Source organism: Lentinula edodes (assembly GCF_021015755.1).
Source record: "Lentinula edodes strain Le(Bin) 0899 ss11 chromosome Unknown C8R40scaffold_1, whole genome shotgun sequence".
In the NCBI taxonomy this organism is placed as follows: Eukaryota; Fungi; Basidiomycota; class Agaricomycetes; order Agaricales; family Omphalotaceae; genus Lentinula; species Lentinula edodes.
Window position 1 is genome coordinate 1,591,584 of NW_025764307.1, and position 27,808 is coordinate 1,619,391.

The 27,808-nt window shown below is 45.6% G+C and overlaps 11 protein-coding genes and 1 non-coding gene across 12 annotated transcripts; 6 read left to right on the forward strand and 6 right to left on the reverse strand.

The window, feature by feature from the left end:
• Positions 1-2: 2 nt before the first annotated feature.
• Positions 3-3,638, reverse strand: C8R40DRAFT_1077929 (uncharacterized protein). The gene is made up of 3 exons (XM_046227000.1): positions 1,572-3,638; positions 1,373-1,510; positions 3-1,296 (listed from the first exon to the last, which is right to left on the reverse strand). The coding sequence occupies exons 1-3, from the start codon at positions 3,472-3,474 to the stop codon at positions 11-13; spliced, it is 3,327 nt and encodes a 1,108-aa protein (XP_046092498.1). The 5' UTR covers positions 3,475-3,638; the 3' UTR covers positions 3-10.
• A 1,011-nt stretch (positions 3,639-4,649) lies between these two features.
• On the forward strand, positions 4,650-5,721 carry C8R40DRAFT_1077932 (uncharacterized protein). Its single transcript, XM_046227001.1, has 5 exons — positions 4,650-4,832; positions 4,893-4,961; positions 5,020-5,112; positions 5,166-5,308; positions 5,360-5,721. Exons 1-5 carry the CDS (start codon positions 4,769-4,771, stop codon positions 5,645-5,647), a joined length of 657 nt encoding a protein of 218 aa, XP_046092499.1. The 5' UTR covers positions 4,650-4,768; the 3' UTR covers positions 5,648-5,721.
• Positions 5,722-7,388, reverse strand: C8R40DRAFT_1077937 (uncharacterized protein). Its single transcript, XM_046227002.1, has 8 exons — positions 7,233-7,388; positions 7,040-7,156; positions 6,866-6,985; positions 6,766-6,792; positions 6,605-6,703; positions 6,361-6,545; positions 6,133-6,297; positions 5,722-6,075 (listed from the first exon to the last, which is right to left on the reverse strand). The coding sequence occupies exons 3-8, from the start codon at positions 6,981-6,983 to the stop codon at positions 5,884-5,886; spliced, it is 786 nt and encodes a 261-aa protein (XP_046092500.1). The 5' UTR covers positions 6,984-6,985; positions 7,040-7,156; positions 7,233-7,388; the 3' UTR covers positions 5,722-5,883.
• A 2,061-nt stretch (positions 7,389-9,449) lies between these two features.
• Positions 9,450-11,435, forward strand: C8R40DRAFT_40903 (uncharacterized protein). The gene is made up of 4 exons (XM_046234963.1): positions 9,450-10,238; positions 10,303-10,371; positions 10,429-10,917; positions 10,983-11,435. Exons 1-4 carry the CDS (start codon positions 9,706-9,708, stop codon positions 11,248-11,250), a joined length of 1,359 nt encoding a protein of 452 aa, XP_046092501.1. The 5' UTR covers positions 9,450-9,705; the 3' UTR covers positions 11,251-11,435.
• On the reverse strand, positions 11,353-14,110 carry C8R40DRAFT_1077955 (glutamyl-tRNA synthetase). The gene is made up of 12 exons (XM_046227003.1): positions 14,049-14,110; positions 13,789-13,993; positions 13,663-13,735; positions 13,574-13,611; positions 13,477-13,524; positions 13,253-13,423; positions 13,022-13,201; positions 12,792-12,941; positions 12,375-12,733; positions 12,273-12,321; positions 11,928-12,215; positions 11,353-11,860 (listed from the first exon to the last, which is right to left on the reverse strand). The coding sequence occupies exons 2-12, from the start codon at positions 13,921-13,923 to the stop codon at positions 11,753-11,755; spliced, it is 1,599 nt and encodes a 532-aa protein (XP_046092502.1). The 5' UTR covers positions 13,924-13,993; positions 14,049-14,110; the 3' UTR covers positions 11,353-11,752.
• Positions 14,026-14,109, forward strand: C8R40DRAFT_t12. Its single transcript has one exon. It is a non-coding gene; the product is annotated as a tRNA-Glu (tRNA).
• Positions 14,087-15,533, reverse strand: C8R40DRAFT_1233359 (uncharacterized protein). Its single transcript, XM_046233331.1, has 3 exons — positions 15,356-15,533; positions 15,073-15,296; positions 14,087-15,001 (listed from the first exon to the last, which is right to left on the reverse strand). Exons 2-3 carry the CDS (start codon positions 15,221-15,223, stop codon positions 14,385-14,387), a joined length of 768 nt encoding a protein of 255 aa, XP_046092503.1. The 5' UTR covers positions 15,224-15,296; positions 15,356-15,533; the 3' UTR covers positions 14,087-14,384.
• An 842-nt stretch (positions 15,534-16,375) lies between these two features.
• On the forward strand, positions 16,376-17,627 carry C8R40DRAFT_1164837 (uncharacterized protein; the record flags this gene model as incomplete). The annotated part of the gene is made up of 5 exons (XM_046230572.1): positions 16,376-16,627; positions 16,683-16,755; positions 16,813-17,197; positions 17,254-17,365; positions 17,424-17,627. 5 exons carry the CDS (start codon positions 16,376-16,378, stop codon positions 17,625-17,627), a joined length of 1,026 nt encoding a protein of 341 aa, XP_046092504.1.
• Positions 17,628-18,301: 674 nt separating this feature from the next.
• C8R40DRAFT_1031184 (uncharacterized protein) lies at positions 18,302-20,014 on the forward strand (the record flags this gene model as incomplete). The annotated part of the gene is made up of 9 exons (XM_046223149.1): positions 18,302-18,429; positions 18,492-18,539; positions 18,593-18,700; positions 18,762-19,105; positions 19,152-19,285; positions 19,365-19,478; positions 19,538-19,641; positions 19,690-19,866; positions 19,924-20,014. 9 exons carry the CDS (start codon positions 18,302-18,304, stop codon positions 20,012-20,014), a joined length of 1,248 nt encoding a protein of 415 aa, XP_046092505.1.
• C8R40DRAFT_40862 (D-lactaldehyde dehydrogenase) lies at positions 19,934-21,666 on the reverse strand. Its single transcript, XM_046234962.1, has 7 exons — positions 21,360-21,666; positions 21,222-21,309; positions 21,101-21,161; positions 20,862-21,043; positions 20,713-20,792; positions 20,407-20,641; positions 19,934-20,336 (listed from the first exon to the last, which is right to left on the reverse strand). Exons 1-7 carry the CDS (start codon positions 21,570-21,572, stop codon positions 20,185-20,187), a joined length of 1,011 nt encoding a protein of 336 aa, XP_046092506.1. The 5' UTR covers positions 21,573-21,666; the 3' UTR covers positions 19,934-20,184.
• A 710-nt stretch (positions 21,667-22,376) lies between these two features.
• Positions 22,377-24,146, reverse strand: C8R40DRAFT_40468 (Indoleamine 2,3-dioxygenase). The gene is made up of 2 exons (XM_046234949.1): positions 23,736-24,146; positions 22,377-23,684 (listed from the first exon to the last, which is right to left on the reverse strand). Exons 1-2 carry the CDS (start codon positions 23,973-23,975, stop codon positions 22,476-22,478), a joined length of 1,449 nt encoding a protein of 482 aa, XP_046092507.1. The 5' UTR covers positions 23,976-24,146; the 3' UTR covers positions 22,377-22,475.
• A 680-nt stretch (positions 24,147-24,826) lies between these two features.
• Positions 24,827-26,304, forward strand: C8R40DRAFT_1077972 (uncharacterized protein). The gene is made up of 3 exons (XM_046227004.1): positions 24,827-25,212; positions 25,270-25,494; positions 25,545-26,304. Exons 1-3 carry the CDS (start codon positions 25,149-25,151, stop codon positions 26,027-26,029), a joined length of 774 nt encoding a protein of 257 aa, XP_046092508.1. The 5' UTR covers positions 24,827-25,148; the 3' UTR covers positions 26,030-26,304.
• The last annotated feature ends 1,504 nt before the right edge of the window (positions 26,305-27,808 follow it).

The window sequence follows — 27,808 nt, forward strand, 5'->3', positions numbered from 1 at the left end:
TACACTAAATTCAATTTCTACTGGCCCGCCTTCCAACGGCCTTAACTTTCTTTGGTCGGCTAGGAACCCTTATGGGCAGAGGTTCGGTCTCGACGAGCTCAGGAGGTTCTGATTTGGTTGGCGCACGTAAAATTGAGGGAGACCGCTGACGAAACTGCTGACGCTTGCCCCGGTAAGTCGGGGGACCAGGTGTCCCTACGCTTCTCATCCGCGACTGAACTGCGAGTCTTGGTCTTGTCGCATCACTCCCATTTGAATCGTCACTCCCAGCATCATCCTCGCGGTGTAAAGTCATGGCATCTACCTCTACTCTCTTCCCTTCCCGATGTATCTCCTGCACCGGATCCTCCACTGAGATTTCTCTTGATAGCGTCCTCCGAGTTTCTCCCGCCTTCGTTTGAGTTTCAGACGCGATCTCTTTGAATGAAACCCTTCGACCTCGGGACCTGCTCCTTTGAACGATGGAACTTGCACGAGGACGAGAATTGGGGAAATCACGATCACGGTAGTTCAAGGGACCGCTGCGTTCACGACGAGAGCTACTGATTAGTTTTAAAGGTGAGGAAGTAGGAAGAGGTTGATCGTCGGATTCAAAATCCTGCTTATCGCTTTCTTCGAAATAATCATGACCACGGTCTTCATCTAACTCCGAATAGGGTGAGGATGGGGGCAACGTTCCGCGTGAATAAGTTGGATCGGGATGTGATTGTAGATGCGATCGCCCTCGGTGGGAGCTCGGAGTCGCGTAAAGGAAGCTGGAGCCAGCTTTGTTTGATAACGAACCAGGAGAGGAAGTTATTGAAGCGTCAGAAGGCGCGTGAGGACGACTGGAAGTCCTTCGAGGGGTATACACCATCTCATGGCCAGTTGATGGATGCGAAATACGACGTCGATGGGAAGATGGCCTTGATCCTTGATCCTGCACCTGTTCTTGGAGCGCAGTCATACCTTCCGGTGTAAGAAGTGAATAGAGGCCCTTGATAGCGTTTGATATGATGTCCTTCGCACGTCCTTCGAAGGCTTTCTGTATCTGTGACTGACTCGCTGCTCTCGTGGGCGAAAGCATGGTATCCGATTGACCTGTATCATCACATTTCGTAGTGACATATCGTGAAGGCGATGTGTCGCGCATGGGATAATCATGCACATTGGCTGGGTGGCCAAGGTCTGTGTCTGAAAGTGGATTTGTGACAGCACGCTTGGAGTTCGCGCGCGCTCGACTTCTGCTTCGACCTGCAGACCGATGAAAGGATCCGTGTGGACTGTGCTCCTTCTCTTGATGATCGTCATTTTTATCTGACGAGCGAGAGTTGTTAGTACAATTATTACCAGAGCAATGGAGCAGACTGCGATGGGCTATTGAATTAATTACCTTCATATAGTTGTACATTAGACACGAGCCTGCTTTGGCGAGATCTAGACTGTGAGGAGTCGTTCCGCCGTCGCTGTTCAGGATGTGTATTTTGAGGGGCTCTACGAGGAGATAATTTGGCTGGTGAGCTTATCGGATCTAAAGAACCGATATGTGTTCGTGAGCAACAAGGTTCTGAGATACGATAACAGAAACACACCAATTTCACACGAGGAATGCGCACTCGTATGATGTATGACTTCCTCAGGTTCCGAATCTGACAGAACGGTATATCGTCCTTTCTTAGTCGGAGAGCCCATGAGTTTGCTCTTCCGATGATTTATGGTGGTACTACCTCCTGTCGCCTGATGAAAATCATTCTCCCATTCTGCCGCTGACGACCATGATGCGCCTGATGATCGCGCTCGTTTCTTTCCCCTAGCTTTTGCTGAAAGCCTTCGAGAGGACGAGGTTATAGAGTCCAAGGGCAATTCGTCACTGGAACTATCGATCTCGATAATTTCCCGGGCTTTACTTTTGCCCTTCACATCGACAGCGGTTGATTTGGGTTCAATTTTCCCAGAATGCGAGTTTTTGTCGAGTTCGCCGGCTCCAGTTTGGCCTTTTCCTTTGTGCCTTACAGACTTTCCAGCATTTTGGGGGGATGAGGAAGTCCTAATGGCTTCTGACGAATGTCGTTTAGACATCCGAGAAGTTGAAGGCGTGAAATATGAAGGAGGCAACTCAGGGTTTGCTGTCTTCGACCTGGAAGGGTTCTTGGATCCCGCAACGGACGCTGCGGTCCCTGTATTTTCGTTTTTTCGCTGACTGACCTTCGAGGGACTTCGACTTTGGCTCCTACCTCGCCTCAGATTGGACAGCCGGGAGAGATCAAGTCGGGGTATTCTAGAAGAATTGATGAAGGGACTCGACGATGGTAAGGAAGTCGAGGGAGCAGGGGTAAAGGGTTTCATGATAGTGCTCGGCGGATGATCAGTAGATGATCTTTGTCTCGATTTTGACCTAGTGCTCGAGTAAATCGGTGATAATAAGGGCGGTGAAGAGACCAGAGGTTCAAATAAATCTGTGTGACTTTCAGAATACGTTGATGAGTTTGGAGGAGTAATTAAATGTGGATGAGACTTGGATTTGGAGGAAGAGGGTATTTCGTTTGCTTTTTTAGAAGACAGAATATCGAAGTCGGAAGCGTCCCATAATTCGAGTTCATCTTCGGAACCCTCTTTTCCCCTCAAGATAGGAGACCTATGGACCTTATCGACTTTTTCTGTGTCGAGCATTCGGACTTCGTCGTAGTCCGAAAAAGGTTCACCTTCGGTAGTGAACCCAGCTTCCGTCTCCGTGTCTATTTCTGTCACGAATTCTGAACCTCCTTCCTCAATCCTAGATTCCCCAGTAGAGATTTCGTCTTGTTCCGCTGCGTCACCTTGAGTCTCTTTTCGATGTCTCTCTTCCTCCAGGAAAGCTCGAAGGTCGGCGGCATCGTCTTCGTCATTGGTTGGGTCAATGGCGTGAGTGGCCCGGGAAGTAAGATTCGACAGGGTCATAAATGGGTTAGCAGGAGACTCAATGTCTTCCTGAGGGCCATCCAACCCTTGCTGGTGGTCAAGATACGCAAAAGAGTCCAGTTCATCGTCGCTTTCCTCCTGAACTCCCTCGGTTCCCCTGTTCCTATCTTCTTCGTACTCTAGCTGTTCGTCTCCTTCATCATCCTCCACCGAGGCAAATCGACCAAAATCCCATTTGCCATTCAAGCCCCGCACTACACCCCGATCTTTCACTAATTGTCCGGTCCGAATGTCTACAATATCGTCCTGGTCCACTCGGAGTGAGTATCTGTCAGCAAGTGTCGACCAAACAGATAGCAATCTGGAGGTTGATTGTGACCGAAGGGTAGGAATATCGGGAGTTTCTGTAGTCGAAAGGGGGGTAGATGAAAACCGAGAACCAGTGCGAATGCTAGAACCGGAGGAAGAAGAGCTTTTGCCAGACGTGATTATATTTGCGTGAGGATTATAGGAGAAGGAGTGGGATCTGGATGGTGGTGAAGCGGAAGGAGTGATTAATGGAGGCTGCCGGCTATTGGTTCTATGTTCCAAACCCATGGCTTATATCAGATGATTCCGTCGCGTAGCGGCCAGAAAGGGTGGGTCTAAAAGTTCCTATCTGTAATAAAAATATGTAGAAAGGAATTTGGCCAGCGCCGAGCGCTGAGCACCGAAAGCGCGATTTCGCGAATGGGTCAATTGATGAAGCCTGGTTATCGGCGCGCACGTGATCTAAACGCGGTTTGTACCCGGTCCGATATGCTTATTCAAAAAAAACTTGTCCTGTTTCCCGATTAAAGGAGTCTTCCGGCTCAAGGAAGCGAGGTCGAGCTTCTGCGTAGAATACGACAGAGGGCAGAAATTCATTTTGAATCAACTCCTTCAGAACCACATAGTACCAAATTTTGGCAACAAAACTCAGTGCCGCGGTAACTAGGTGGTACAGGATAGTATCAAGGTCTACCAAGGTGCATCTCCGATGCTCGTAAAGTGGATGATATGTGCTTATTTGCATTTCGTCTAACCTTGCTCCAGTCTTTTGAATACTTGGTCAACATTTGACGACAATGGTCTCGTTCTTGAACGACCTTGATGGTGACATCGGCCCACATTGCACCAATGTGATGCAAAGGGATTATTTCGGTTTTCCTTCATGAAATGGTAGAAGACGTAAGGGTTTGAATCCCAGCTATTAAATCCCCGTATGGGCTTTGGCAGGTATTTTCCTCGCTTTTTGTCTCATGCTGAGCCGGATTCGACTGATGATGAGATTTAGCAATGCAAGCGTTTACGAAATCCCGTATGCGCTGAGTTTGGATTTTTGAGGAATCAACGGATTTCAAGTTAAACCTGCTTGTGCCAAATCGAGTCGATATACACGTTGTACTTGAAGGTGAACATGATATATATAGCGTCACTGGATAAGTATATTTCAACACCTGTGTTCAAGATGAGCTCGATAGATAAATGCTCGATTGTCTTTATGGCACCAAGATGATACCTCGGACAAAGGTTGGTATATCACTCGAATGAAGCTTCTAGATTTAATTCCAGAATATAATTCCCATATTTCTCGATCAAAGTGCAGCCTGAAGCTTTTTAGAAAACCGGATCAAGCTCTAGAATTTCGCATGTGGTGAGCTCGCATACATACTGAGCCTGTTCTCAGACTTCGACTCGACTGGCCCCTCCGTCAGCAGCGTCTCAGGATCATTGTATATATATTTCAATCGCTATACATTTAGTTTCTTCTTCCTCTGACTTCTGAGAAGCATTTTAAATCTTAAAGTGGAAGTAGCAGAGGCTTGCGTCTTGACAATCTCCTTGAGTCTCCTTGCCTTGATCTCGTCTCATGTCTCCGCTAGTAAATTCAGAACACGCTCTTAAACCGCACAGATTTATTTTTGTCGAAGAAAGTACATAACGATTCTTTGCTTATTCTGCTTATGAAGCCCACCATTGATCTTGCCTGGCAGATTCCTTCGATGTAGAACTCACCTCCACTAAGAAAACATTCCCGAGGCGTTCTCCATACTGCAGGAATGGTTGGTACCATCCATCTTCTGCAAATAAATAATATCGATATCCTCTCTTCGCACATAGCATGCGATTTCTGCCACCTGAAGAAACGAAAATGCGAATTCACTGGCACTACAAGCAAAGTCTGCTCGATGTGTGTCCGTTTCGGACGTAAGAGTAAGGCTTTCGGTAGCCTACTTCTACTTTGGATTGCTCAACAGACACTTTAGCCTGCTCGTACAAGCGTCAATATATCTTCGACTACCAAAATCATCGATCTGATCCTAAAGTGCCTGGAAAAAGAGGGATAAAAAATGTTTGCGCTAATGTTGCCATTAAGGAAGAGCCCCGCGAAGATCAAGCGCTCTCCAAGGTTTGTCCGTCTTGCTGTCAACTACCATTGCTGACCCTCCCTCTTGGATAGTCTGACCACCACCAAACACAATCGTCTTCATTTCGAAAGTGTGGCCACACAATGCACGACACCTACCAGAGCGATCCTTACCACAACTGCACTGAGAGCAAACAGCTTATGTCGGGTATTCGAAGACTCCCTCCGCTTGTTCCTCGAACTACATACTACCCGCCAATCGAAGTCCCCATCAATCCCCAATTGCCTCCGATTTTACTTGGTGAACGGTCAAGGTTGCAGCATGATTTCAGGCTCCCACCTCTCCGATTACTGATCGCAGAACTGAACTTAGCGAATTAATTCGCTGCAGAATGGTGTTGTAAATTGAATGTTAGATTAGCGTTCGACGATATCTTGCCGGTTTTAATATACATGATCGTTAGCGACTGAGTACTGGTAAAAGCAACGAGAGAATTGACACATGTTTCGACTACAAGATATCCGGAATGACAAGGCAAACGAAATGGGGTTGAACATAGCGAGTTATCAGCAAGCAGTGGACCGGAGACAGTCGCCTTGAAAGACTTCGAAAACATCTAAACATTCCGGTAATAAGAATAATTCCAGCTTTGCTGGAAATCATCATCGGCGATGTATGATTGTGGCTCTGTGAAGGAGACGGAACCATCCCATGTATTGTATGCAGGATACGACTCTTGGGGTGGGTTAAATTGGTTTTTGCCACTGTGTCCTTCCATCCGCCAAGGATCGGTGCTACTACTGTTGCCCTAAAGAGAAGAAAAGTTGGATGAGTTCGAAGATATTCTGCTGTTAATCAAACGCACGGCCTCAACGTATTCTCCGTAATGATCATAGTTCTGCGTCTCATAGTTATACCAAGGGGAAGATGATACCGAAGCCTCATTATACGCAATAGCAGAATGCTCATGATCATTCATTGAATCTGAAATTAGATGTGGCACTAGATCAGGATTTTGGTCTGGCATGGTCTACAAGAAAGGCTGGGGATCAGGGAGTTTTCGGAATGGGGCTATAGTACAAGATTGACATACCGAGTACACACCCGCCGAAGAGCTTTCGATAGGCTCTGGCGATTGAAGGGATCCAGTTCTCCCGCCTTGAAAATCACTAGCACTAATATTGCGATCTTGATCGAAAGTCAAGCGACTTTTTCCTTTTGCTCCTGGTTTAGGGCCGCGAGGGCGATTAATCCGGCGACTTTCGGATACAACGCATTCTAGAACAATAAAATGAAAAGTGGTAGGATGACGGACGAAGATCAAGAAAATAACATACTTTTGTTATCATCGAGACATCTCTTGCAGTATGTTGAGTCGCTACCATCACCCCTCACACATCGACACTTGAGGGTTTTGCAACGATCACAAGCGCGAGCTAAGGCGGGGGAAAGATGGTTAAGATGTGCTGTCAGAACGGAAGAGCAGTAAAATTTGAACCTGCTCTAGTAAATTTACGCGGAGGTCCTGCATTGATGTTCAACAAAAACAATGGATAATAAGATTGAAGACAATATCAGAAACATGAAAGTAAACATGCCTTGAGAAAAACCCGAATTTAAAGGCGGAGGCTTGAAGAACTCAAATTGCAGAGAGTGTTGCATGTAGAGCGACTGGAGCTGGTAGGAAGCAGGCTGTCTTTTTGAGAAGGGAGACATGACTTAAACCATTATAAGCGTGAGCATTTCGAAGATAGAAAATACGAGTCACTCACACAACTTTTTCGTTACCCTTTGCACTCTCAAAAACCTAGAGCACCCTACGGATATGGATCATTGCAGGCCATTCATTCAGATGTATATCTTTAGTTGAAAGAAATATATCTTAGTCAGTAAGTAAATTTCAAGTGGAATGAGCATTGAACACCATTTACTTTGTAAAAATAACTTTAAAAATTCCGCTCCTAGCATTTCTTCACTATCCGTCTAGTCTTTCCAAGATTCGAAAGATACATGTTTAGTCTGGCCTTCAAAAAATGAAAGTGGGTCGGCGCTTTCCGATGCAAGCCGATAAACGAACTCCGCGAAATTCAGGATCTGTTCTGAGGCTGGGTCGCAGTGACGCCGATCCTCGCGAATATCTTCTGGATCTTGCAACGTTAGCATCATTGAATGAATAGTGTACAATCTTGTCGGAATCGTAGAACGTCGTCAACCATTTGTCAATATCTGAACCGTGTATACGACCTGATTGCGCCGAATGTTGAAGGAAGACTCTGCAGTTGAAGCTCGAGGTAACTCCGAGATTTTGCTCTTTGTCGGCTTGCATTCGATCATTAAACCCGGATCGAGGATACAGCAAAATGAACAACCCTTGAGTTGATACTGAGCCGGACCTTTGTTATTCTAATTCCTGGATTTTCAGGTCAGAACTGGTCAGAATGACGAGAACGTAGAGGTGTGTTGAAGGTATATATCCCTTGACATTTTTGATTCCGGTACCGCTTCTGATATTTTGTAGGTCCCTGGTTGGTCCCTGGTCAGTAGGTATGGCGTCCAGTTGATCTTGGATAGGATTTGGAAAGTAACTGAAGCTTTGACTCCGACACGAAGGAAAGCTCAGCATTGGATCTCAGCCTGCCGATTCGCCTTGCCAAGGTAGCTGTTGATACACGGTGCGAGCGGTGCTCCTTATTTCTCCCTGAGAATGTTTTGCACCAGTGTTTGCTGAGTTTTAGCTTAATTCCGATTATTGTGCTTCTTCAGATAGTACAAAGCATTGCGGGACCGAAGTAAAAAGCAAAGTGAAGACCTGAACAACGATATCAAAGTAGGAGAGGGCAGAGACAAGCAGAAAGAGGTATATTTTAAAAGGCAAAGAATTGAGTTTCGTTGACATGCGCTTTTTTCAATTTATACATTGAACGTTGACTCACCTTCTCAGATTTAAAGGGAATTGCCACGATATCCTCAGTTCATACATCCCATAGCAATCTAGTCTCCGTGTTTGCTAGCCCCTCGACTGCCCTGCTTGTGGTCCAACTCTCTTACTGGTTTTTTTCGTTGTCATCGTTCACAAATCTTCAGTACAAAAGCTATTAGCGAGAATTGGGACGACTGCGGTTTATTCGTTCACAGGCGAGTGATTATTCTGAGCGAAGATCTTCTATCTTCTGACCTTCTCATGATCAAGGTAGATGCAAGCTTAGAAAACACTGATCGTTGAGGCCCTTAAGCTAGGATGAACGTGTTGCGTAGTGAGTCCCGTTCGAGCTAAGGGTTCTACGAAAATCCGAACGATGAACAATCATCCTAGACTCTTTTATTTGACGCCATGGATGAATCCTCACACAGAGTCAGCCCGTCTTATCAGCGCAGCGCTCGACTTTGTCGCCTTGAGCCTTTTTGGTCAAAACTAAAAGCTTTAAGCAGACGATCACATTGAACTACAGGACGGCCTTTTTAATTGTCTTCCAAACCCAGAATTCAAAGACGTATGACGGACTGAATTTCGTTGAGCCATCCAGAATCACTAGTCGTATGTCATTCGAAATTAGACCACATATCTCCTTAAACTATCACCGCCACTCCTCGTTCTGTGTGTGTTCTCTGACGGCTGCATCCCTCGACGTCTCAACCCAATGGCAGCCCTCGATGAACTTCGTCTACACGTTTGTTTAGCAAAGAGGACTGCGTTCCTGTGCATGTCGATCCCTGATGCCCGTCCGACATTCCATAAATTTGATCCTTCGCACACTGCTAGTCTGTTAGGATTCAATTCCTTCGAGGGACACCCTGATACAAGGCCCAATACTTTCCTTCCCAATCGGCAACGCCCAGCAAGCTGTCTGAGTGTAGCCGATGCAGAGTCTTCGGACATGACCACTACCACTTTGAATGACCATTCTTGACATCATCCCATCGCGGGCATCTCAACCTCAGCACAGGTCCTTGTTTCAGGAAGATTGAGGACTGGAACCAGACTGGTGGGAGCATTTAAGGTCATCATGTTTAGCAAAATTGGAATTCGTTTAGGTCGATTCACGCTCTCGGAAGAAGGACCGTTACCCACAGTCGGTCTAGAATTCAAATCTCGCAAGTGACACGTTTCGAAGAGACATGAATCCCTGCACTTGTACCCCGACATATCCTCATGACACCGAATGTACCACCGACAAGTATGACTGAGGAGGAGGATGATGCGGGCTTGACGCTCGCTCGAATATAATCGTCAACGCCGCATATTTCGGAACGGAGGTCAACTGAGCCCAAAGACCCTGCAAATAGCAATGTGACGCCTAAACAGTATACAGCTCTACTAGACTACTGCTCAATCATGGGTTATGTATGCGCCTGCTGTGCGCTTACCTTTAAAAACTCGCTCGTTGGTCTCTTCTGAGTCATTGTTTTCCCTCGTTCGCTCTCTTGCAGAGTTTTTGGCATGTCTCGCCGCATTTTACTCACTACGAATTGTGAATATGGACAAGCGAATGTTGTTCTTGCTCTCGCATATGAGCTCGCCACACGACCCGGTGTCAAGGTTGCTATCGCGTCCTTCGCAGCTCTCGAGAAACGCGTTACTCAGTTGCAAATGCAACTACGAGACGCAGGTTACGATTCGTCCGATATTTCTTTCAGTCTACTCCCTGGCCGTGGACACATCGAAGCAGTTGGTATGACTAGGCTTGATACACCGCATGGGCCTGGCGTCAAGCAAGCTCTGCATAGCTTTCGCTATGCGCCGAGCATGCTGCTTCCGTGGACAGAGTCTGAATACATGGACCAGCTCATAACGATCGAAGATATTGTTCACAAGTTCGAACCGGAGGTAGTGGTGGTGGAGTGGTTCCACCGGGCTGGTCAAGATGTATGCAAAAAGCTTGGTTTGAAGTTCTTCGTGATCACACCGAATTCTCCGAAAGACATAATTGGCTTCCGACAGCCATGGGCTGCTGGTTTGTGGAAGTTCCCTGCGTATGTCAAGCTTTCCTTGCTGTATTATGTTGGTCGTTGGTAATTGATATCATCACTTCGACAGACTGTCTTCTGGATATGCATACCCCCTGCCATGGCCAAAGCTAATACCCAACATGTTTATCAACCTCATGTTAATCTCGGGCATTAAACTTTCCCCAATCGTCGACAAAGCTGACAAAATACGTAGAATCTATAACAAATCCCATTCACCTATTCTTGTAGATCCCGAGATCCAATATCTCTGCCCGTCTACTCCCGAGCTTGATTTCCCCGTCCTAATTCCTGAAAACCTCATGCTATGTGGACCTATTGTTATGCCCACAGCTCCCATTCAAATCGTTGATCCAGAGTTGACAGCTTGGTTAGATCAAGCACCAACTGTCCTGATCAATCTAGGCTCCCATGTTACTTTTGATCACTATGCCATTAGAGAACTCGCAGGTGGATTTTTGCCGCTCCTACAGAGTCACCCTAATATCCAGATACTGTGGAAACTTCGCCCTGAGGGCGATATCCAGAATGTCCTTGATGAATGTGTTGAAAACAACGCAGATGTCCGAGGGCGGGTTCAGGTCGTGCAATGGCTCCAACCGGAACCCTTTGCGATCCTCCAGCATCCAAATCTGATATGCTCCGTACATCATGGAGGCGCGAATTCATTCTTTGAAGCAGTGTCGTGAGTGCCTCTGTTTTTTCCTCCCGGATGTTTGACAACAAACTGATATCCGTTTGCTTTCGCAGAGCCGGCGTTCCTCAGATCATTCTCCCCGTATGGTACGACACGTACGATTACGCCACACGAGCTGAATGGCTCGGGATTGGGCTATGGGGAAGTCATCGCAGTGCCCCCAAAGTTGAAGCTTCAGAATTCGGAGAGGCTCTAATACGGGTGGCAGGTTTCAGTGCGGAGGCGGAGGGTTTCAGAATCAAAGCCCAGAGTTTGGCAGAGAGCTGTCGAACTCGATATACGGGAAGAGTTCGAGCTGCTGATGAAATTCTGAAATTGTGATATGTATAACCAGTATATTTATGGCTCAAGTTCGATGTATACACACTGTAGCATAGTTTTTGGGGTCTTCACGCTACTTGTTGCAGTTATTACCATTATATCCATATCTATTTTATTTCTGCATACTCATGCACATGCGCCACTTTCAGTGTGCGATCGTTCCCAAAGTATGTTCTGCGTGTTTCAGTTCCAGGGATTGGTCCTCAATCTACTTAAGGAACAATGTGCCGACCGAGATGCTCGTACACCACGGAAGAAAGGTAGTTTTACTACACAGTCGGTCCCTAGACAGAGCTCATACAGGACCATGCTTTTTGACAAGGTCGGCCAAAAACTGATACGATCCGAGAACTGCGAAAAAGGTTCCTGAATGGAGATGTGTGTTATTTTTTTTTCTTCAGCTACCGTACTTATAGTTCAACGTCAAATTCCTGATACATCCTCAGTTGATATCCCGACAGCTTCGAAGCTGTCCCTCGAAAGCTACCGGTCGGGGTTTATTTCAACTTGCACTTTCCTTGACATCCTTTAAATCCTTCGCAGCATTTAACCTTGCAATCGTCCGTTCATGCCCTAATGCACGCACGATATCAATGATGCCTGGTCCATCCTGGGTGCGTGTATATGTCAGCGAGGTGATACATATGAGAGAAGCACAATGGAAATGCACAACATACCTTCATCCCAGTCAACGCATGCCTCAACACACTCATAAACACCTTGAGATGCACGTCAAGTTTCTCCCGTTCGTGATGTAAGCTCTCCATGATGCTTTCATGAGACGCAGCTTGGAACGTAAACCATCCGTTGGTTTGTATGAGTGTGATGAACACGTCGAGTATTTGGATGCGTTGGTCTGCGGAGACTTTTCGGATCATGTTTTGAGCCTCTGCCGTGGCCCAGTCTGGGTCGACGAAGAGGTAGGGTGCGTGGAGAGGGATGTCGTAGATATTCGTTAGTCGGCCCTGCGTTGGGGGAAAATCATGCATCCGATCCAAGTAAAAGATCATGAACGCACGAACCTCGAGCAAAGTAATAGCGTTCTTGATATTATCCACCGTAGTATACGGGCTGTTGGATGTCATACAGATCTTCATCACCCTTAAACAGTGGAAACAACCAACCTCGACTTGAAGGCATCCTTAAGATGCCCATGCACTCGGTTCGCGAGCTTATCCAAGCCCTCTGGGGTGCTCCAAGTCCTCATCAAATGATGTTTGTTGATATATTCGAGCTTAGTTCCATCAAGGACGGAACTGCGATGTGTGAGTGCAGAGAGATCAAAGTCTGAGATCATCTCGTCTATTGTCATAAGGTGAGTGCTGTCGGGTGCGTCTTCGAGACGATGAGGTGATGATGGTCGTGAGGACGAAGAAGAATCTGTGTCGGACCCATCGGTTATGGGTGCAGTAGCTTCATGTTTGGCACCCCAGCCTGCAAGAGCGAGCCAATTCAATATAGCTTGTGGCTCCCAGCCTCGATGCTGGAAACAGAAGAAAGATGAGAAAGCATTTTGAATAAATCACTGAAGATCGAGATACCATGTAATCCACAACCTGTACATCTCCACTCCTCTTCGACATCTTCGTCCTGTCAGGATTCAATAGAATAGGTATATGAGCGAATTGAGGTGGAGTAAGGTTGAGGTGGGTGTATAGGTCGAGATGTAGTGGCAGCGATGGGAGCCATTCCTGATTATCGAATGAACAAAAAGAAAAGTGGGAAACAATTTGAAAACGCTTGAAGTAGTTGGGGAGGTCAACAAGCGCACCTCTCCTCGTAAAACATGCGTGATACCCATTTCATGATCGTCCACGACTGAGGCAAGGTGGTAAGTCGGAAATAGGTCGCTCTTCAACAATACTGGGTCTGTAGCTAAGGAAAGATGAGCATCTCGCACATAACCGTAAACGATATCGTGAGTTGGAGGACGCGTAGGAATTATTCCGTCCTTTACAAAAAGTTAAAGGCAGTTCCTCAAATTTGAAAAATGTCAACGCACATTAATCCTCACAACAAACTTTTCCCCAGCCTTCACTTTCCGCGCAACTTCCTCGTCACTGAGGTGAAGACACCTCTTGTCGTAGGTATTGTTGGACCCAGATCGAGCTAGACGCGTTTTCACGTCTGCTAATTCGTCTGCTGAGCAGAAACATCGATAAGCCTGCCCTTTCTGTGTTCTGGGTAAGTTTTTTCCCTGTCTTGAAAGCATTTGGTGTAACATACATCTATCAGTTTGTTCGCATATAAGCGATACAAGTCGCGTCGTTCTGACTGGATGGAGGGTGTAAGACGGGATATTTAGAAATAGAGACAATGTTACTTGGAAATAAGGTCCATGCGGCCCCTCTTTTTCTGGACCTATAGAGATTGAATATGTTGAGCCTCCTTTCCAAAGCATCATAAACACACCGTAGTCATAATCCAGCCCAGCCCAGCTAAGAGCCTTTCTGATACCTTCCACAGATCCAGGGACTGAACGGGTCTGGAAAATCCTGAATTAGTATTACGTGCAGATAAAGATAGGTCTAAACTCACAGTATCCGTGTCCTCAATCCTTAATATCCATTTCCCCCCAAACTTCCGCGCGTACAAGTAGTTGTACAGCGCCATACGAAGCCCCCCAAGATGCAGGGGCCCTGTGGGCGACGGGGCAAAACGTAGAAGCACCATGTAGTAGTGGACTGTGGAAATGTATTAACCATATGCGAGGTGGGATAATTTATTAAAGTGCAAATGTTAGCTATAATAAGTAAATTGGGGAAAATAATTCTATCCGATATGGTGTAGTGGCTAACATTATCGCCTCTCATAAAGTATGTTTCGCGATAGCCCGGGGTTCGATTCCCCGTGTCGGAATTAAATTTTGCTCAGTATTCTTTTGGGAAACACTCATGATGAGCCTGAAGAACAGGAGGTGCGCCGCAGTGCTCTCTTTGCTGTTTATGTGGGCTCTAGTTAGCCCTGGTTGGCTCCCAAGTTAATAATTCCCTAGACCAAAGTCCGTATCGAAGTTACTGGAGAGGAATTTACCTGGCGACGTACTACTAGTAATAGATAGACTGTCAGGGCATTTACACAAACGACCCATCAGAGCAAACCATTCTCCCCCGTTCCAACTTGTCCTAAGCCAGTCAGATGTCTTTGATTGACAAGGTATAAGCTTTTCCTTCATTCGGAGGCGGAACCTCCGTTTGAGGATATCCTTTTACAGCTTTAATCCTGGCTTTCAGCACCTCCCACCTACTCAAGTCGTATTTTGTGGTATCCAGCGCTTCGATCTTCACCATGTATTGCAACATGAGATCGTAATAGTCACACTCATTCTCCACCTTTAAATCTTTCATTTCAAGCACTTTGGGTACCTTTTCAAGAAAATCCTCTTCGTTGCGAAAGACGTTGAACGATTCCTCTTTTGATTTCAAGGAACCAAAGTCGACCTTGATATTTAAATCCACCAAAGATCTAGCCTTCATTTTGACCCAAGGGCCTTTGCTGGAAATTGCTTCATGAGGCATGTATTCGGGCGGTGAGAGGTCCATTTTTGCAGGCTGTGTGTACCAAGGCATCAAGTCTTCATCGCCTGGTATTGATGCCGGACTAATGCGCGCTGTGAAGCCATCGTGGGTTCCGATGAACAAGACAATTTTGTCATCCTTTTCGAGCGGAGACCACAGTGTATAATTATACTTCTTGCTCTGTCGAAGCTTGGCAATGCGTCCAAGCCAGATTTTGAGGCCATTATATTGTACTATGATGCGTTTAATTGATATGTGGTTGTTAGCTTTGTGAGGTATATGAAGAGTTGAATTCATGACTTACCCGTAGGTTTTTTGTTTTCAGGCACGATCCCGGGTATGGGATTGGGCCGGGCGAGCATAGTAGCATTCAGGAGAACAATGGCGAACAGGAGATACACAACGAACGGTCGACTGAATGGCGACAGTGACAGATGAGTGCAACGGAAGAACATGACAATGGAGACTGAAGATAGGCGTGAAGCAACAAAGGGCTGGAGTATGAGACGGCGGGCTTCAAGTCTCGCACTATATAACAGCACAGTATTTAATATGTGAATCTCCTTCGATCGACAAAAATTACTGACCGTAGAATGATCCAGTCGGATCCAGCGACAAAAAGATTTGACCAGCAAAATCTATGGTTTCCCTTCCAAGGCGAGAAAGGATAAATATCAGCTGGATTGTAAACGATAAAATCAACATCGTTCGGGTAAAAATTTGGTGAAGAGGGACAATGTACCGGGAGTGTTGATGACTCGGAATCCTGAACGAGGAGAACCCCAGTGCGCGACCTAAGTGCATATATATATGCACGTTTGACAAGATCCGAGGCAAAATTGCCGCTACATAAGTACGCGAGCGGCGGGCCCGACAAGATGCTGTACTGTGTAGGCGCACGTTCACTATCCAATTTCGAAAGGACTTACACAGGGAAATTCAAGGATAGGGTTGTGATGAGCAGAATCTTCATAAGCCTCTCAAGGGAAACGTCATCTGAACATTTGAGCAAGGTCTACCAGATCCTTTCGACTCTCGTTTACCAAAGACTACGACTCGATCTCATTCTGGGTCAAAACTGGATTGGTTGTCGGGCGCTAAGAGTAGCTAAGAGTACTCCGCTACGCCGCGTGAGAATCAAGGCCTAAGGATTGGTCCACTGGACCACACAGGGCCACAGCTCATCCCATGTAGGCATGTACAGGAAAATGCCTATTTTCTTTCCTTTCCTATGCATCTAACAAGTATACACTTGTATACCCAAATGAGTGTTCAATTTGACGCTATTCATATCTGCCCTCAGCTTATGTGCCCCGACGGGCATGTTCAATGCTGGGTCAATGCTGGGTCAATGACCCGTCGGTAGTACTTAGAGTTGTTTGTTTCGACTTCGAGTTGCCCTTTTTCTCACTTCTTTCCTATCTATTGCCTTAGAATCTCTGCTGGCCAGAATCTGTTCCACAATCTATCCAACACACCAAACTTTTCCATCTCTTCCATCTAATTTCTCACTTCCTTTCCGCCTTAGAATTTCTGCTGGTCAGAATTCGCTCCAACATACATCGAACCTCCTAACTCTTCTTCCAGGCCATATTTAGGAACTATCGATGCATTTCTGTTCTCCCTTCCTGAATCTCATCTTCTGGGCTTCCTTGCTCCTCGCCGCTGGTGCCATACCCTACGACAGATCAAAGCAGGACGTTTATCGGCCGGATCCTGATTTGGGTACTTCAGCACTCAGAGACTCTGTGGTGCCAGTGCTGCAGCTTCGCTCTTCGGGAGTACACTCTCTAGAAAGAAGGAAAGAATCCAATGTTGCGGCCCAAGAATTCGCGAATAAATGGTTTGGTCAACTCCATGTACGTCCCTTTTTCCCCATGCATTCTCCAGCGAATTTCAAACAAACCTCGATAGGATGAGGATTGGATTGATTATTCCTTCAACTCGAAATGCGTCGGGTACGATAAAAACGAGGAAACCTTCATGCGTGCGTGCGATACTGTTGATCCTTTACGTTCTACATGATGATCAGTCTATGCACTAGGCAACAACCTAACAACTAAAGTAGCTGACCGTAAGCTCCTCGCAAGTAACGGCAGTTACAACAAGGGTATCTTTACCCTACCAAATCTCAGGGATAGTGTTGTAAAACTGGTGAGACTCACTGGCCTGTGCCATGAAACAGCATCTTGCGAAATAGTATCGCTCAAAGCTTTTGGACAACACGTTACGAGCGGATTCGTGACGTTGCCGGAAGAAAACGCCGGCGTAATCATCATGAAGAAGGTTGAAGGAATATCTTTCTTGGAAAGCTCAAAGTGGAGTAATACATTGGATGAAGCGCAAAAGCTAAATGCTCTCAATGCACTCAAACGTGAGGTTCAGGAAATGATCTATAATCTTCTACGTGAAGGAAAGCCTCTTTTTTCGTGAGTTTATCCGCTATATTTGCCAACGTCAACCTTGTTCACGATCTATACATTAGAGACTTTCAAAATGGTAACATCCTCATTGATGCAGAGGAGAAAGCTCATTTGGTCGATTTTGGCTTTCCGGGGGTTTGGCCAGTAAAAATGGTCCCAGAAAGAAACGTTTTTGTGAGTCATGAAACAACGATTTTGTGAAATGTTGGCGTTGACACGTCTCGTATCATAGAACAAGTGGTTCGAAAGACGATGGTACTTTTTGTGGCAGTCCGCCTACGTACAGTTGGGATACCCGGTACCTGTCTTTTACCAGCCAAAGGCGGAGGGACCTATCAGTAAAAAGAAACACTGGTCCAAAAGTATACTGACAAAACTCGGATTTGGTAGAGAGAAGCAGAAGGGAAAACGAGGATCTTTTGCCATTGATCGATGAGTAGGACAAAGGTCCAGCTTATGTACGTGTAGTGGTAGGTCGTGGTACATCATCAATGCAGGAATTCTTCGAACCTACTTTAAGCGTCTCAGTTTCGCATGACGGCTGTAAAAATCAGTTCTGTGAGCCCTTTCAATCATAATCTCATATGAATTCCCCGTACAGAAGGGAATCATCAATCCTTTGACTTCGTTGAAAAAACTTCCTCATTCCAACATTTCAGGTATTCCGATTAGCACTCATCTGCATCTAACACTTGTCTATGATCTTTTTCATTTTTGATTATTTGAGGGTGCGCTTTCGGTGCTCAGTGACTGTTTTCTGAAGGGAAGAACTTTGATATCCAAAGACGAGCTTTCCCCGCTGTGTACGACCACAAAACGTGCTCTTCATGATGTTTTCATTGTGAACAATTACGTTTTGCACACCTTTTTGTAGTAAGCAATGAACGGAGCCGTATCCTCTGTGCGGCCCGTAATGACATCAGCCGCTTTGGCTAAAAAAGCTGAATGGGTTCACTCCCCTGTCTGACACTGCATCTCATCATCATCGATCTTTATTTTTCTTTCACCACATCTACCATTATCGAGTTTCTACTTCAGTTATCACCATTCAACATATCCAATCCAAGTACAAAACAAATTTGACAACCTCGTGCTGGCCATATTCCTGCCATGATGGGTCTCTTCAGTCAAGCCGGCTCTCATTTCCGAAATGTTGCAGGCAGTAACACGAAGCCTCGAGGCTCTTCAGAAGATGACAGGGCTCCTTCGGACACCGAGCCTGATGATACTTCGATCCTGTTCGTCTTAGCATCCTCCGCAGCACAATGTTTCTTTCAAAGACTGATTTTTGTGGTGACAGCGATGAGAATGAAGGAAGCATCATTTCTTCGATGATTTCCCAACTCAGGTGAGTTGCTGAATCATGGTGTGTTATACTATCCGTTGATGATTCTACCTTAGAGTTGGGATGGACCTTTCTCGTGTCACTTTTCCAACTTTCGTGTTGGAACCAAGGAGTATGCTCGAAAGAATTACGGATTTCATGGCACATCCGGACCTCATATTCGGGTGCGTTTCGATTTCTTTGCACAGTCAACAGCTATAAGCTTAATGTCCGTAATCCGTACAGCGCTGAAGAATGTGATGACCCCGAAGAACGATTCCTGCGAGTCCTTCAATACTACTTGGCAGGATGGCACATCAAGCCTAAAGGTGTCAAGAAACCTTACAATCCTGTACTTGGCGAATTTTTCCGGTGTCAATACGATTACCCCAACAACACACAAGGATTCTATATCGCCGAACAAGTTTCACATCATCCACCAGTATCTGCTTTCTTCTACATCTCTCCCGAAAATCGCCTCATGATTCTTGGAGAACTCCGTCCCAAATCAAAGTTTCTTGGTAATAGTGTCAGTACAACAATGGAGGGCGAGAATAGAGTCACACTGCTCGGCAAACCGGAGGACGGAGGTACGTGCTGGTCTCCACTTCGTCGATTCATCTAATTCTCGAATAGAATATGTCATTACAATGCCGAATATGTACGCTCGAGGGATACTGTTCGGCAAGATGGTGCTGGAGCTGGGGGATACCTGCATAGCCAAGAATGAGAAGAATGGCATTTACTGCGACCTTGAGTTCAAGACAAAGGTTTGTGTCCTCACTATGTTATCCAATAAAACTAGATTTTTATGAAACCCACATTATTACTTACATACATGCACCGCAGGGTTTCTTTTCAGGAACTTACAATGCGATTGCTGGTCGGATCCGGCATAAGAACAATGACGTCGGGGAATTATCTGGGCGATGGAGTCATGTCATGGATTACAAGAATACCAAGGTGCGCGAAGGAATTTGCTTGGAATCGTCAAAGACCTGGTTATGGACTTGCTCCGCTAGACTGGTGCCAAACGGGTGATATTCGACGCGGTTAAAGACGGACAAGCCGTATCACCGAAGTGGGTTCCACCTGAAGATCAACAAGAGCCTAATGAGTCTAGGAGGTGCTTTCAAATTCTACTCTTTGTCGTACCTGCTCAAGTGAATTATAGATTATGGACCCAGCTGACACAAGCGATCATCGCCAAGGATATGGAGGCTGCTACGGACGCCAAATCCGCAGTGGAAGATGCACAGCGAGAGTCACGTAAGAAGCTAGATGAGAGTGGTAAAGCACATGTGCCGCGTTTCTTTGTGCAGAAGGACGGTAGATGGGTACCAAAGCTTCAGTGCGTATTCCTACTCAATGAATCTCCGTTCCCTGTTGACTTTGCATGATTTATCAGAATCCCCGAAGATCCCAAGGAAGCCACCGCCGCTGTACGGCAGTGGATTTTTGGATCCATTACCCGGCCTGACGAAAAAGCATCCACTTAGACCTTCACTATTGGAATTTGTAGGATAGGGACGTTGGTGCAAACATAATTAACATACTCCTGACACTCAACTCATCTGTTGTCATTTACTTATTTATTCGACTTACTTCTGTATCTTACACGCTAATCATTTTCATTATTTCTTGGGGAAGCACTATAGAGCTGACCCATTCACCAGCCTTTCTTGGTAATGTATGCAAGTGTATCATCCGTCATTTTTTTCATAGTCCTGTATTCAAGACCAAGAATGCTGTGTTCCTTTGCCGTGTTGAAGGTGTTCCCGATAGAGTGAATCTTCGGGTCAATCCCTTGGGATATATCACCTGCATAAGTAGAGACAAAGTCAACGTTCATTGTGAAAGCAAAAGTGAACCTTGAGATTGAAGTACTCACAGAAATCCTGCCATACCCAAGGCGATCCAGCACAAACGATTATCCGTTCACCACCAGCAGTGGGTTCCTCTAACGCCCGCGCATGAGCCTCGGCGGCATCACGTACGTCGATCCACCCATGAGCAGGATCGGTTTCTGGGTTTGCCCCAAAGAAGTTTCCTTCAAAAACCGCTTTGTACCAGTACATGTTGGATGAGTTCAAAGTTTCAACCGAGGTCACTTCTTGAAGAGGAGGCTATGTGAAAAGAACATACATAAAAGATTATCAGGAAAGACGAGTCTCAGCCAATGGATACGAAGACATACACCGAAAATCCAAGGCGGGGTGATGACTACGAAATCCCATTTGATTTCCGATGCATGCTCTGCTACGAACTCCCATGCACCTACAAGTGCGCGAAGAAGGTTGTTTTAGTTTGTAGAATCAAACCAACACTCGTAAGCTCCCGCCTCACGTTTTTCGGCAATAGTTTTGGATGCAGAATACATGTCAAGCGGATGGGCGTTCTTTCCCTTCTCCTCACATTCGACAATTGAGGATTCATTCCAACTTGTCTCGTCAATATTAGTCCTTGTTTCTTGTCGTTCTTTGACCGCTGCACAGGAAGAGGTGACTATGATACGCTTTACGGATACTCTGTCGGAAGCCGAAGCCTTGTTAGAGCAATAATCGATGACCTTGGAAGCGACATACCCGAATTTTAAAGCACTTTTGAGAATCCCAAGAGTACCATTGACGGCAGGTTCGATGATTTCTTTGGAATAAAACAAGAATTAGATACTTGTAATATTTATACACGCTAATGTCAACCTACCACTGGGTTCACCACTCCCCAAGTGCACGGGAGAAGCGGTATGAATAATTCCATCCACATCTTTGACAGCATCGTCGAAAGCGGTTTCCTGAAGCAGATTGAGAGATTCAAATTTAGTTACAGTAGCAATGGACTGACCTTTGCGATGTCCCCAACAGCAACTACCTGAATCTTTCCAGTTTCGCTGTATGACTTGAACTGCTCTAGGATATATTGGCCTTTGACTTCCGTACGCACGGCCGCACGGACGGTGTAGCCTCGTTTGAGGAGTGTATCAATGACCCATGAAGCGACAAAACCATTAGCTCCGGTGACGAGGATAGTATTGTTCTTGGTGGTAAGAGCAGGCATGGGAGAGGGAATAAAACGAATTCAAGCCACAGATGGATTTCTCTTAAACACAACGCATTCATCCAGGGCCGTACTTAAAATGCGAAGACTTTCAAATGCACTTGGTAACCATTCATCAGCATCTGTTCCAATGTTGACTAGTTTTCAATATGTATGCTCCAAAACGTCGATAGACGTACTCACTGTCATTTCTCACCCAGCACAAAATCCGCAAACAACGAGAAACCGAAAGGAATGCGTAATCCACTATTGACAAGGACGGAATCAGCACGGAAGAGTTCTGAGAGTGCAAAGGTCGCTGACAAAATGAGCAGTTCAAAGATAGAATCAGCGCCGGACCCGAACCTATCCGAACATGGCCGTGTGGTTTCTGGAAGGTGTTATCAGTTTATTTAATTGATAATCCGAGGTTTGGTAGAGCCATGAACATAGATATATGGGCTTGGATATCACTCTGACTGAAGTTCTACATTGAAAAAGAGTCATACAAGGATACGATAAGAAGGACAAAAAGAAGAGTGAACCTCCGATTCTGCCAATCCCTTGTGACAAGCTTGTCTCGACCCGGGACAGAATGCGAATATGAGAAACCTAAGCCCAACACCCGATCATACTGTACTACATAGAGTTTAGAAGCTGCAGCAGACAAAAAGATATTGAATAGATGTAGATACAAAGCCTCATTACGATCCGGTACAATGTTCATTGTATTTTGGTTGTATCCAAACTCTCCAGAAGTCTTCCAGAAAAGAAATCAGATGAGGGCAGAACCTCGCAGTCGGCACTGTTGAATAGACAGATTGGCATTGCCAGCGTTCATCTTTATTTTTTACAAACCCGATTCTGGTCCAGACAGTTCAGGATTATCTAACCTCTACGCATGTTACAGGATCCAGCATGCTCTCATTTATCAGAGAGCAAAGTACGGATGGTTTGGTTCCTCACACCCTTCAAAAATTGCACCAGATCTGTCCCACCAGTGCCAGTGATCCCCACTGTCGCATCGTCTGTCACCTGCGTATGTGTTGCTTTTGGGACTGTCTGAACGATATTGGGAACTTTTGGACCCGCTTGCGCCTCTGTCTCTGAAATCGATGTTACCAAAGAAGTAGCAGCGACTTCCGCCGCTCTCCTCGCTGGGCCTATGATATATAATGTCGCAATGATCATATGCGAGTCCCGGAATTCCTTCAACGACATGACAGCGTGATTATATGCCTCTTTCAAAGCCAAAGCTCCATCGTTTGTATCCATTGAAGAAGCAGACATAACAAACTCTCGTAACGGACGAGGGTTCTTCGCTAGGTGGTTTAAAAACTGCCGATGTTGGCGAGGCATATATCGCTGCATTCGTTTCATGAATGAAGGAGAATTCGGACGCTCGTGGTTGACACCTAAAAAGACGTCCAGTGCATGGATAAGTGAACTTTGTCCGGCACTTGCACCCGAAAGCTCTCTGTCGGGAGGTAACATGTTTAGATCTGTGTAGTCCCCTGCACCCTCAAATATCCATCGGCGCTTTTGTCCTGACCCCGGATCCAGATAGGTATCTGAGTCCTCTCCTCTGAACCATGGACGGACAACGTTGTAGTATATTTCAGGATCACATTCCTTTCTGACGTCAAGGAGGAGTGACTTGAGTTCGCCAATGATAGTGGAAAGTGAGATAAGGTACGTGGTGAGACGGGCAACGGCGAGAGCATCTCCGACGAAAATTTCATCCATGCTTGAGCGCATGATATTTAGTGCTCGAACACCGTGAAGTTCGATACGAGCTGAGCAGAGGTAAAAGGCAGATTCGTCGGGGGTATCAGTAAAAAGGGTTTGACATCGGATGGCGTCTGGATTGAGTGATTTGAGGGAATCGGTATCAGAAGAAGACACGGTTAAACACCAGTTATACAGAACAGTGTCAGAGAATGTGACGACGGGAGGCAAATCTAGAACCTTCGCGACTTGAAGAAGCGGTATTGATATTGGCTGTGGTATCACCACCGGAGAATTGGGAGGCAGAGTATGAATGTAAAAGTGCATAAGGAAAGTTAGCACTAAATGCGCACGACGAAGGAGTTCCTGAGATGTTTCTAAATCATCTATAGGCAATAAAGGTATCTATGAAAAGGTTAGCTTGTAAAGTTTACCACGTACTTGCGTGGTACTTACCTGACGAAGACTATTTCGCCATCGTTCAGAGCGCGCCATTTCCGCAAATGATAGCCCCGATTTATCCCCAGGTTGGAGGTGTTCGTGCCGGGCATCATCTAAAAGCTCCTCCCATACTTCCCAGAGTGCTGGTAAACGACCAACAGGCGGCCGAAGAGGCATAAACCCCGTCCGTGAATCCACGCCGAAAACCTCGAATTCGAGCGCGTTCAGATTTGCATGGGAGGTATCGAAAACCATTGGTGACCGAGAAGGGAAGGGTTGATAGTTGAGCAGAACAGGGAGAGATATTTCAACGATTTGGAGTTGCACAGGCGGAAATAAACCCTATTTATCGGTTTCAGTGACCTTCGGGTCTTACCCGATGGTTGCGATTCCATCCCTCGAAACCAAACGGAGATCAAACCCCTTTCTTTCCGCGGCCGCGAGCATGTCGGTGTCGGTGTCGAATGGTTGGCTCCATTGACCGTGGTAATCCAAGATGTAGGCAGTCAATTATGAAGGTAGACATTGAAGTAGTCCGCGACTTGACGGCGTTCAAGACGCAATGACTAGACCTGGCTGTTCCTAAATACTTGGTCATCAAAGCTTTGGGAACGAATTGGGAGATGGCCGGCAGCATCCATGACGCAAGTATGTCGAGTTGATGAGTAAAGGTAATTGCTGAGTGGCACGGCACTGCAAAAAAAACCGCCGCGAAACTAGAGGAGAGCCCATCGAAAGTTTATAGAGGTCCATAGAATGCAATTTCGGGAGGGCTAGCTAAAGCTAACATTATAGCTTGTACTAGTTGTAGCTTGATTGTGAGTCGAGAACTTGCTCTTGCTAGAAAGATTAACGCAATAGGTACATAAGCAGAAGATGTGACTCTATATATCTTACCTGAGCGTGCACAATTGAGTATCGCAACAACAAAAGGTCGCGGGTAGTTTCTACATACAACCGACCTTCGCTCTCCTGGCATAACGCAATTTTTTTCGCAGATATCGCGTAAGATACTGACATTGAATGCAATAAGTTCCAGTCGAGATTCATGAGTATAGATAGATACGCGGCTCCGTCCGAAAGTTGGATGGGGAAGAAGGGATGATCCAGGCGCTTACAATTAGGCGCGCAGGTTGCTTCAGAATCGTGTTGGACAACAATATCTTTCTTTCGTTCTGCATGCCTGGGCTGTCCCAGGGTGTCCAGTCAGTGTTCAGTGGTCGATATCCTCGGCGAGGTCCCATCTATAATGTGATTCCATCAATACCCCAGGCACCCTGCAAACAATTCATTTCCCCAAACAAAAGTGCTTCCATTCTCAGTCTCACTGTCACTTGCATCTTTCAACACCTTGTCTGCTTTCTTTCTAGATCTTTCTCGTCAAGCTTGAAGGAAGAATCATAAAAAGCGAAAGATTCGCGAGTAGCCATGATCATGACTCTGGTTAAAAAAAGTGTTGTGACGATTTGCTTGGGGTTGGCTTTGGAATTCGGTGCATTCAAGATGTGATGATCATGCGCATCGAATACTCATCACTTGTTCTATCTAGGTTGTATTTCTGCTCTTCCGCAACAGGCTAGCGTTAGCCTCTTCGAGTTCCTTCCTTCAGGCGAATCCAATAACGTCGTGCAAGGGACAGAATGGGCACAACCTATCGGGACGGCTAGTGATGGCTCAGAAACCACGTTCATAGTAGAAAATATTCAGTCTACCTCCGGCCTCGTCTCTTCCAACGGCGCAATCGTACTTACTACAGTCACTGAGACGGCCATAGGTGTGTAAATTATATTTACGTTTTGCCCTAGTCATGATATATCCTTACAGAAACTATCGTCGTCTCCGCTTCCGGCTGGGCTGAATCCAATTTCCCTACCACCACTGCTCCTGACTCGTCTCAACTCGGCGGAGGTCTTGATTGCCACTTTACAGCATCCGCGAGTGGTGAATGTGTCGAAGAGGAAGTTCTTGATGACGGATCTACCTCCACACGAACGCTCAGTGGAAGCGTGACAGCCGAAATCCTTGCCATCTCTACTGGGACCTTGCCCAGTGGTGTGGGTGTGAGTGCAATCACGTCTGGTAGTCAACAGTCCACAATCACGGTCGTATCTACGACGAGCTCAAACGTCCAGAGCACAATCACCTTCCTGTCTCCCTCGTCCAGCTCCACTTCGGCCTCGACCTTAGGATCTCCATCTGCTTCGGCTTCATCTAATACTTCATCCTCTGTGCACAAAGGACTTGGCACTGGTATACTCGCAGTTATTGTTGGTGGGATAATGCTTGGTGCTTCGGCCGCGCTCTTCTGAATAACTGCACAATATATAACGATCTGTTTGGGACGAATTTCTATTCTAACTTGGTTGGTATGAACTTTATGGTGTGATATTCTTCGCAAGATAAATCAGTGTATGTACAGTAAACCTTTACTCATTTTCATTTTACACTTGTTCCGAATCTGCACAGTATTTTTATGTTAAAAAACTGGCTGGTTTAGCAGCTGGTACTATGGTCCAGTTGGCTTAGTCACCACTAGTTTTGAACAAGCGGACTGACACACTCAAATTTCAGTATTTTTCTTATCTCTCTTACAGAAAGGCTTATAATAGATACAGAAAGAGAACTGTAAGAGCAATTTCTCTCAAAGTAAAAATTGCCAAAGTAAGCTACACAGGGGACAAAGTTGATGAAAATTTGGATAGAATCAAGGAAATGTGTCTCACATCATACTTGCAGATAGATTCACTCAATAAAGGTTCACTTTTAAAATTGGGCAACCTGATTGGTTTTAGAATGAGGATAGAATGAGGATAGATAGATACCAAAATTGAGAATTTTTCTAGAATTGTCCCGGATTCGAACCCCGGTTCCATCCATTCAATTCTTTGGGGTTCTCCGAAATAAGCCGAGTGAAAATTATTGCAAAAAAAACATTCGACTTGAGTATGCTATTACAGTCATTCCCACGTCCTTTGAACAGTGAAATTTAGTTACACTTCGGAATCGATGGTTGCCGGTTCAACAAAGTATCCAAGCTGATAGAAAGTGAATACATAGCTCAATGAACATTCTAAATGCTTTATGTCTATGGATTTGGGAGAGTATTGTGTGCGATGAAAGCTATCAGTTCAAAATTCTCTTATCAGTGCATTTGGGTTCCTTTGAACAGTCGTCACATTGGCTGTGATTCCATTCATAAGATCATGTGCTTAAGGTCCTTTTTAATTGGCATGCTCCTTTAGGAAGGCGTGATTGTGACACGCAAACGCTGGAAATTCTCTGTTTTCATCTTCGAGAGGGTATAATTACATGCATATTACATGCTGTACTTTTATTAGTGTTGAGTTGGGTACACATAGCCTACATTTTACCACAGATGCAAATTTCTTGACCCCATTGCTTATTCCATGTCGTTGGATTCTTCTTTAAGATTGACTGACAGTCCATTTTACTGTAAGTTGGTCAATTTTGACAGACCTTTGTAATTATCTGTCTACCTAGGTATTGGATATTCAAGGTATACATCATTTACACAGAATAACCACAAGTCCGAGGGCAGATTGTATGGTTTTTGCTCATTCCGAAGCCACTGTTTAAAGGAGGTAGGATGTTCAAAGGACGTGGGAATGACTGTACATACAGTGTACTCTAACCTGTAAACAACCTTGTTGCATGACCCATCAAGCCTAAGTGTATATCTATTACTCCACCCAACCACTACAGTCCAGACTCAAGGAAATCGAAATAAAATAGGCAGTGCGAAAAAATCTCAGGCATAGCAGTGTCGGTCTTCTAGGAATTGCAGTCTTGCACATCCATCTCCTTGACATACTTGAATTGATTGCAGCCTTGAAGTAGAATCTTGCAATCTTGTACAACGTTGAGTATTGTTTAGAGTTGAGGTTGATGTTAAGCCAAAAGTGGGTTCATTGAAGGAGGAAGAGGAGAATAACAAAACGAAACAAAATATCCTGAAGTCCGACCTGCCCTGCAATACATCAGCCAATTAGGAGCAAACAAGATGTCATGTGTAATATTTTTAAACCAAAGAATGGATAAATTCATACCAAATGGAGAGAAGTTAGATG

Excerpts from the sequence above, each read along its gene's own strand:
- C8R40DRAFT_1077929 (XM_046227000.1), bottom strand. The coding sequence starts at position 3,474 with ATGGGTTTGGAACATAGAACCAATAGCCGGCAGCCTCCATTAATCACT. Across the intron at positions 1,511-1,571 it reads GCATTCCTCGTGTGAAATTG|ATCCGATAAGCTCACCAGCC; the intron begins GTGTGTTTCTGT and ends TCGGTTCTTTAG. Across the intron at positions 1,297-1,372 it reads TAATGTACAACTATATGAAG|ATAAAAATGACGATCATCAA; the intron begins GTAATTAATTCA and ends CTCGCTCGTCAG.
- C8R40DRAFT_1077932 (XM_046227001.1), top strand. The coding sequence starts at position 4,769 with ATGTCTCCGCTAGTAAATTCAGAACACGCTCTTAAACCGCACAGATTT. Across the intron at positions 5,113-5,165 it reads TGTCCGTTTCGGACGTAAGA|CCTGCTCGTACAAGCGTCAA; the intron begins GTAAGGCTTTCG and ends CAGACACTTTAG. Across the intron at positions 5,309-5,359 it reads AAGATCAAGCGCTCTCCAAG|TCTGACCACCACCAAACACA; the intron begins GTTTGTCCGTCT and ends CCTCTTGGATAG.
- C8R40DRAFT_1077937 (XM_046227002.1), bottom strand. The coding sequence starts at position 6,983 with ATGTCTCCCTTCTCAAAAAGACAGCCTGCTTCCTACCAGCTCCAGTCG. Across the intron at positions 6,704-6,765 it reads GCGTAAATTTACTAGAGCAG|CTCGCGCTTGTGATCGTTGC; the intron begins GTTCAAATTTTA and ends CCCCCGCCTTAG. Across the intron at positions 6,546-6,604 it reads ATGTCTCGATGATAACAAAA|AATGCGTTGTATCCGAAAGT; the intron begins GTATGTTATTTT and ends TTATTGTTCTAG.
- C8R40DRAFT_40903 (XM_046234963.1), top strand. The coding sequence starts at position 9,706 with ATGTCTCGCCGCATTTTACTCACTACGAATTGTGAATATGGACAAGCG. Across the intron at positions 10,239-10,302 it reads GGTTTGTGGAAGTTCCCTGC|ACTGTCTTCTGGATATGCAT; the intron begins GTATGTCAAGCT and ends TCACTTCGACAG. Across the intron at positions 10,918-10,982 it reads TCATTCTTTGAAGCAGTGTC|AGCCGGCGTTCCTCAGATCA; the intron begins GTGAGTGCCTCT and ends TTGCTTTCGCAG.
- C8R40DRAFT_1077955 (XM_046227003.1), bottom strand. The coding sequence starts at position 13,923 with ATGGTGCTTCTACGTTTTGCCCCGTCGCCCACAGGGCCCCTGCATCTT. Across the intron at positions 13,612-13,662 it reads TGGGCTGGATTATGACTACG|GTCCAGAAAAAGAGGGGCCG; the intron begins GTGTGTTTATGA and ends CAATCTCTATAG. Across the intron at positions 12,216-12,272 it reads ACGCTATTACTTTGCTCGAG|GGCCGACTAACGAATATCTA; the intron begins GTTCGTGCGTTC and ends CCCCCAACGCAG.
- C8R40DRAFT_1233359 (XM_046233331.1), bottom strand. The coding sequence starts at position 15,223 with ATGTTCTTCCGTTGCACTCATCTGTCACTGTCGCCATTCAGTCGACCG. Across the intron at positions 15,002-15,072 it reads TGAAAACAAAAAACCTACGG|TACAATATAATGGCCTCAAA; the intron begins GTAAGTCATGAA and ends AACGCATCATAG.
- C8R40DRAFT_40862 (XM_046234962.1), bottom strand. The coding sequence starts at position 21,572 with ATGCCTGCTCTTACCACCAAGAACAATACTATCCTCGTCACCGGAGCT. Across the intron at positions 21,162-21,221 it reads GGGGAGTGGTGAACCCAGTG|AAATCATCGAACCTGCCGTC; the intron begins GTAGGTTGACAT and ends TTTATTCCAAAG. Across the intron at positions 21,044-21,100 it reads AAAAGTGCTTTAAAATTCGG|AGTATCCGTAAAGCGTATCA; the intron begins GTATGTCGCTTC and ends GGCTTCCGACAG.
- C8R40DRAFT_40468 (XM_046234949.1), bottom strand. The coding sequence starts at position 23,975 with ATGGTTTTCGATACCTCCCATGCAAATCTGAACGCGCTCGAATTCGAG. Across the intron at positions 23,685-23,735 it reads GGCGAAATAGTCTTCGTCAG|ATACCTTTATTGCCTATAGA; the intron begins GTAAGTACCACG and ends ACCTTTTCATAG.
- C8R40DRAFT_1077972 (XM_046227004.1), top strand. The coding sequence starts at position 25,149 with ATGATCATGACTCTGGTTAAAAAAAGTGTTGTGACGATTTGCTTGGGG. Across the intron at positions 25,213-25,269 it reads GGGGTTGGCTTTGGAATTCG|GTTGTATTTCTGCTCTTCCG; the intron begins GTGCATTCAAGA and ends TGTTCTATCTAG. Across the intron at positions 25,495-25,544 it reads AGTCACTGAGACGGCCATAG|AAACTATCGTCGTCTCCGCT; the intron begins GTGTGTAAATTA and ends ATATCCTTACAG.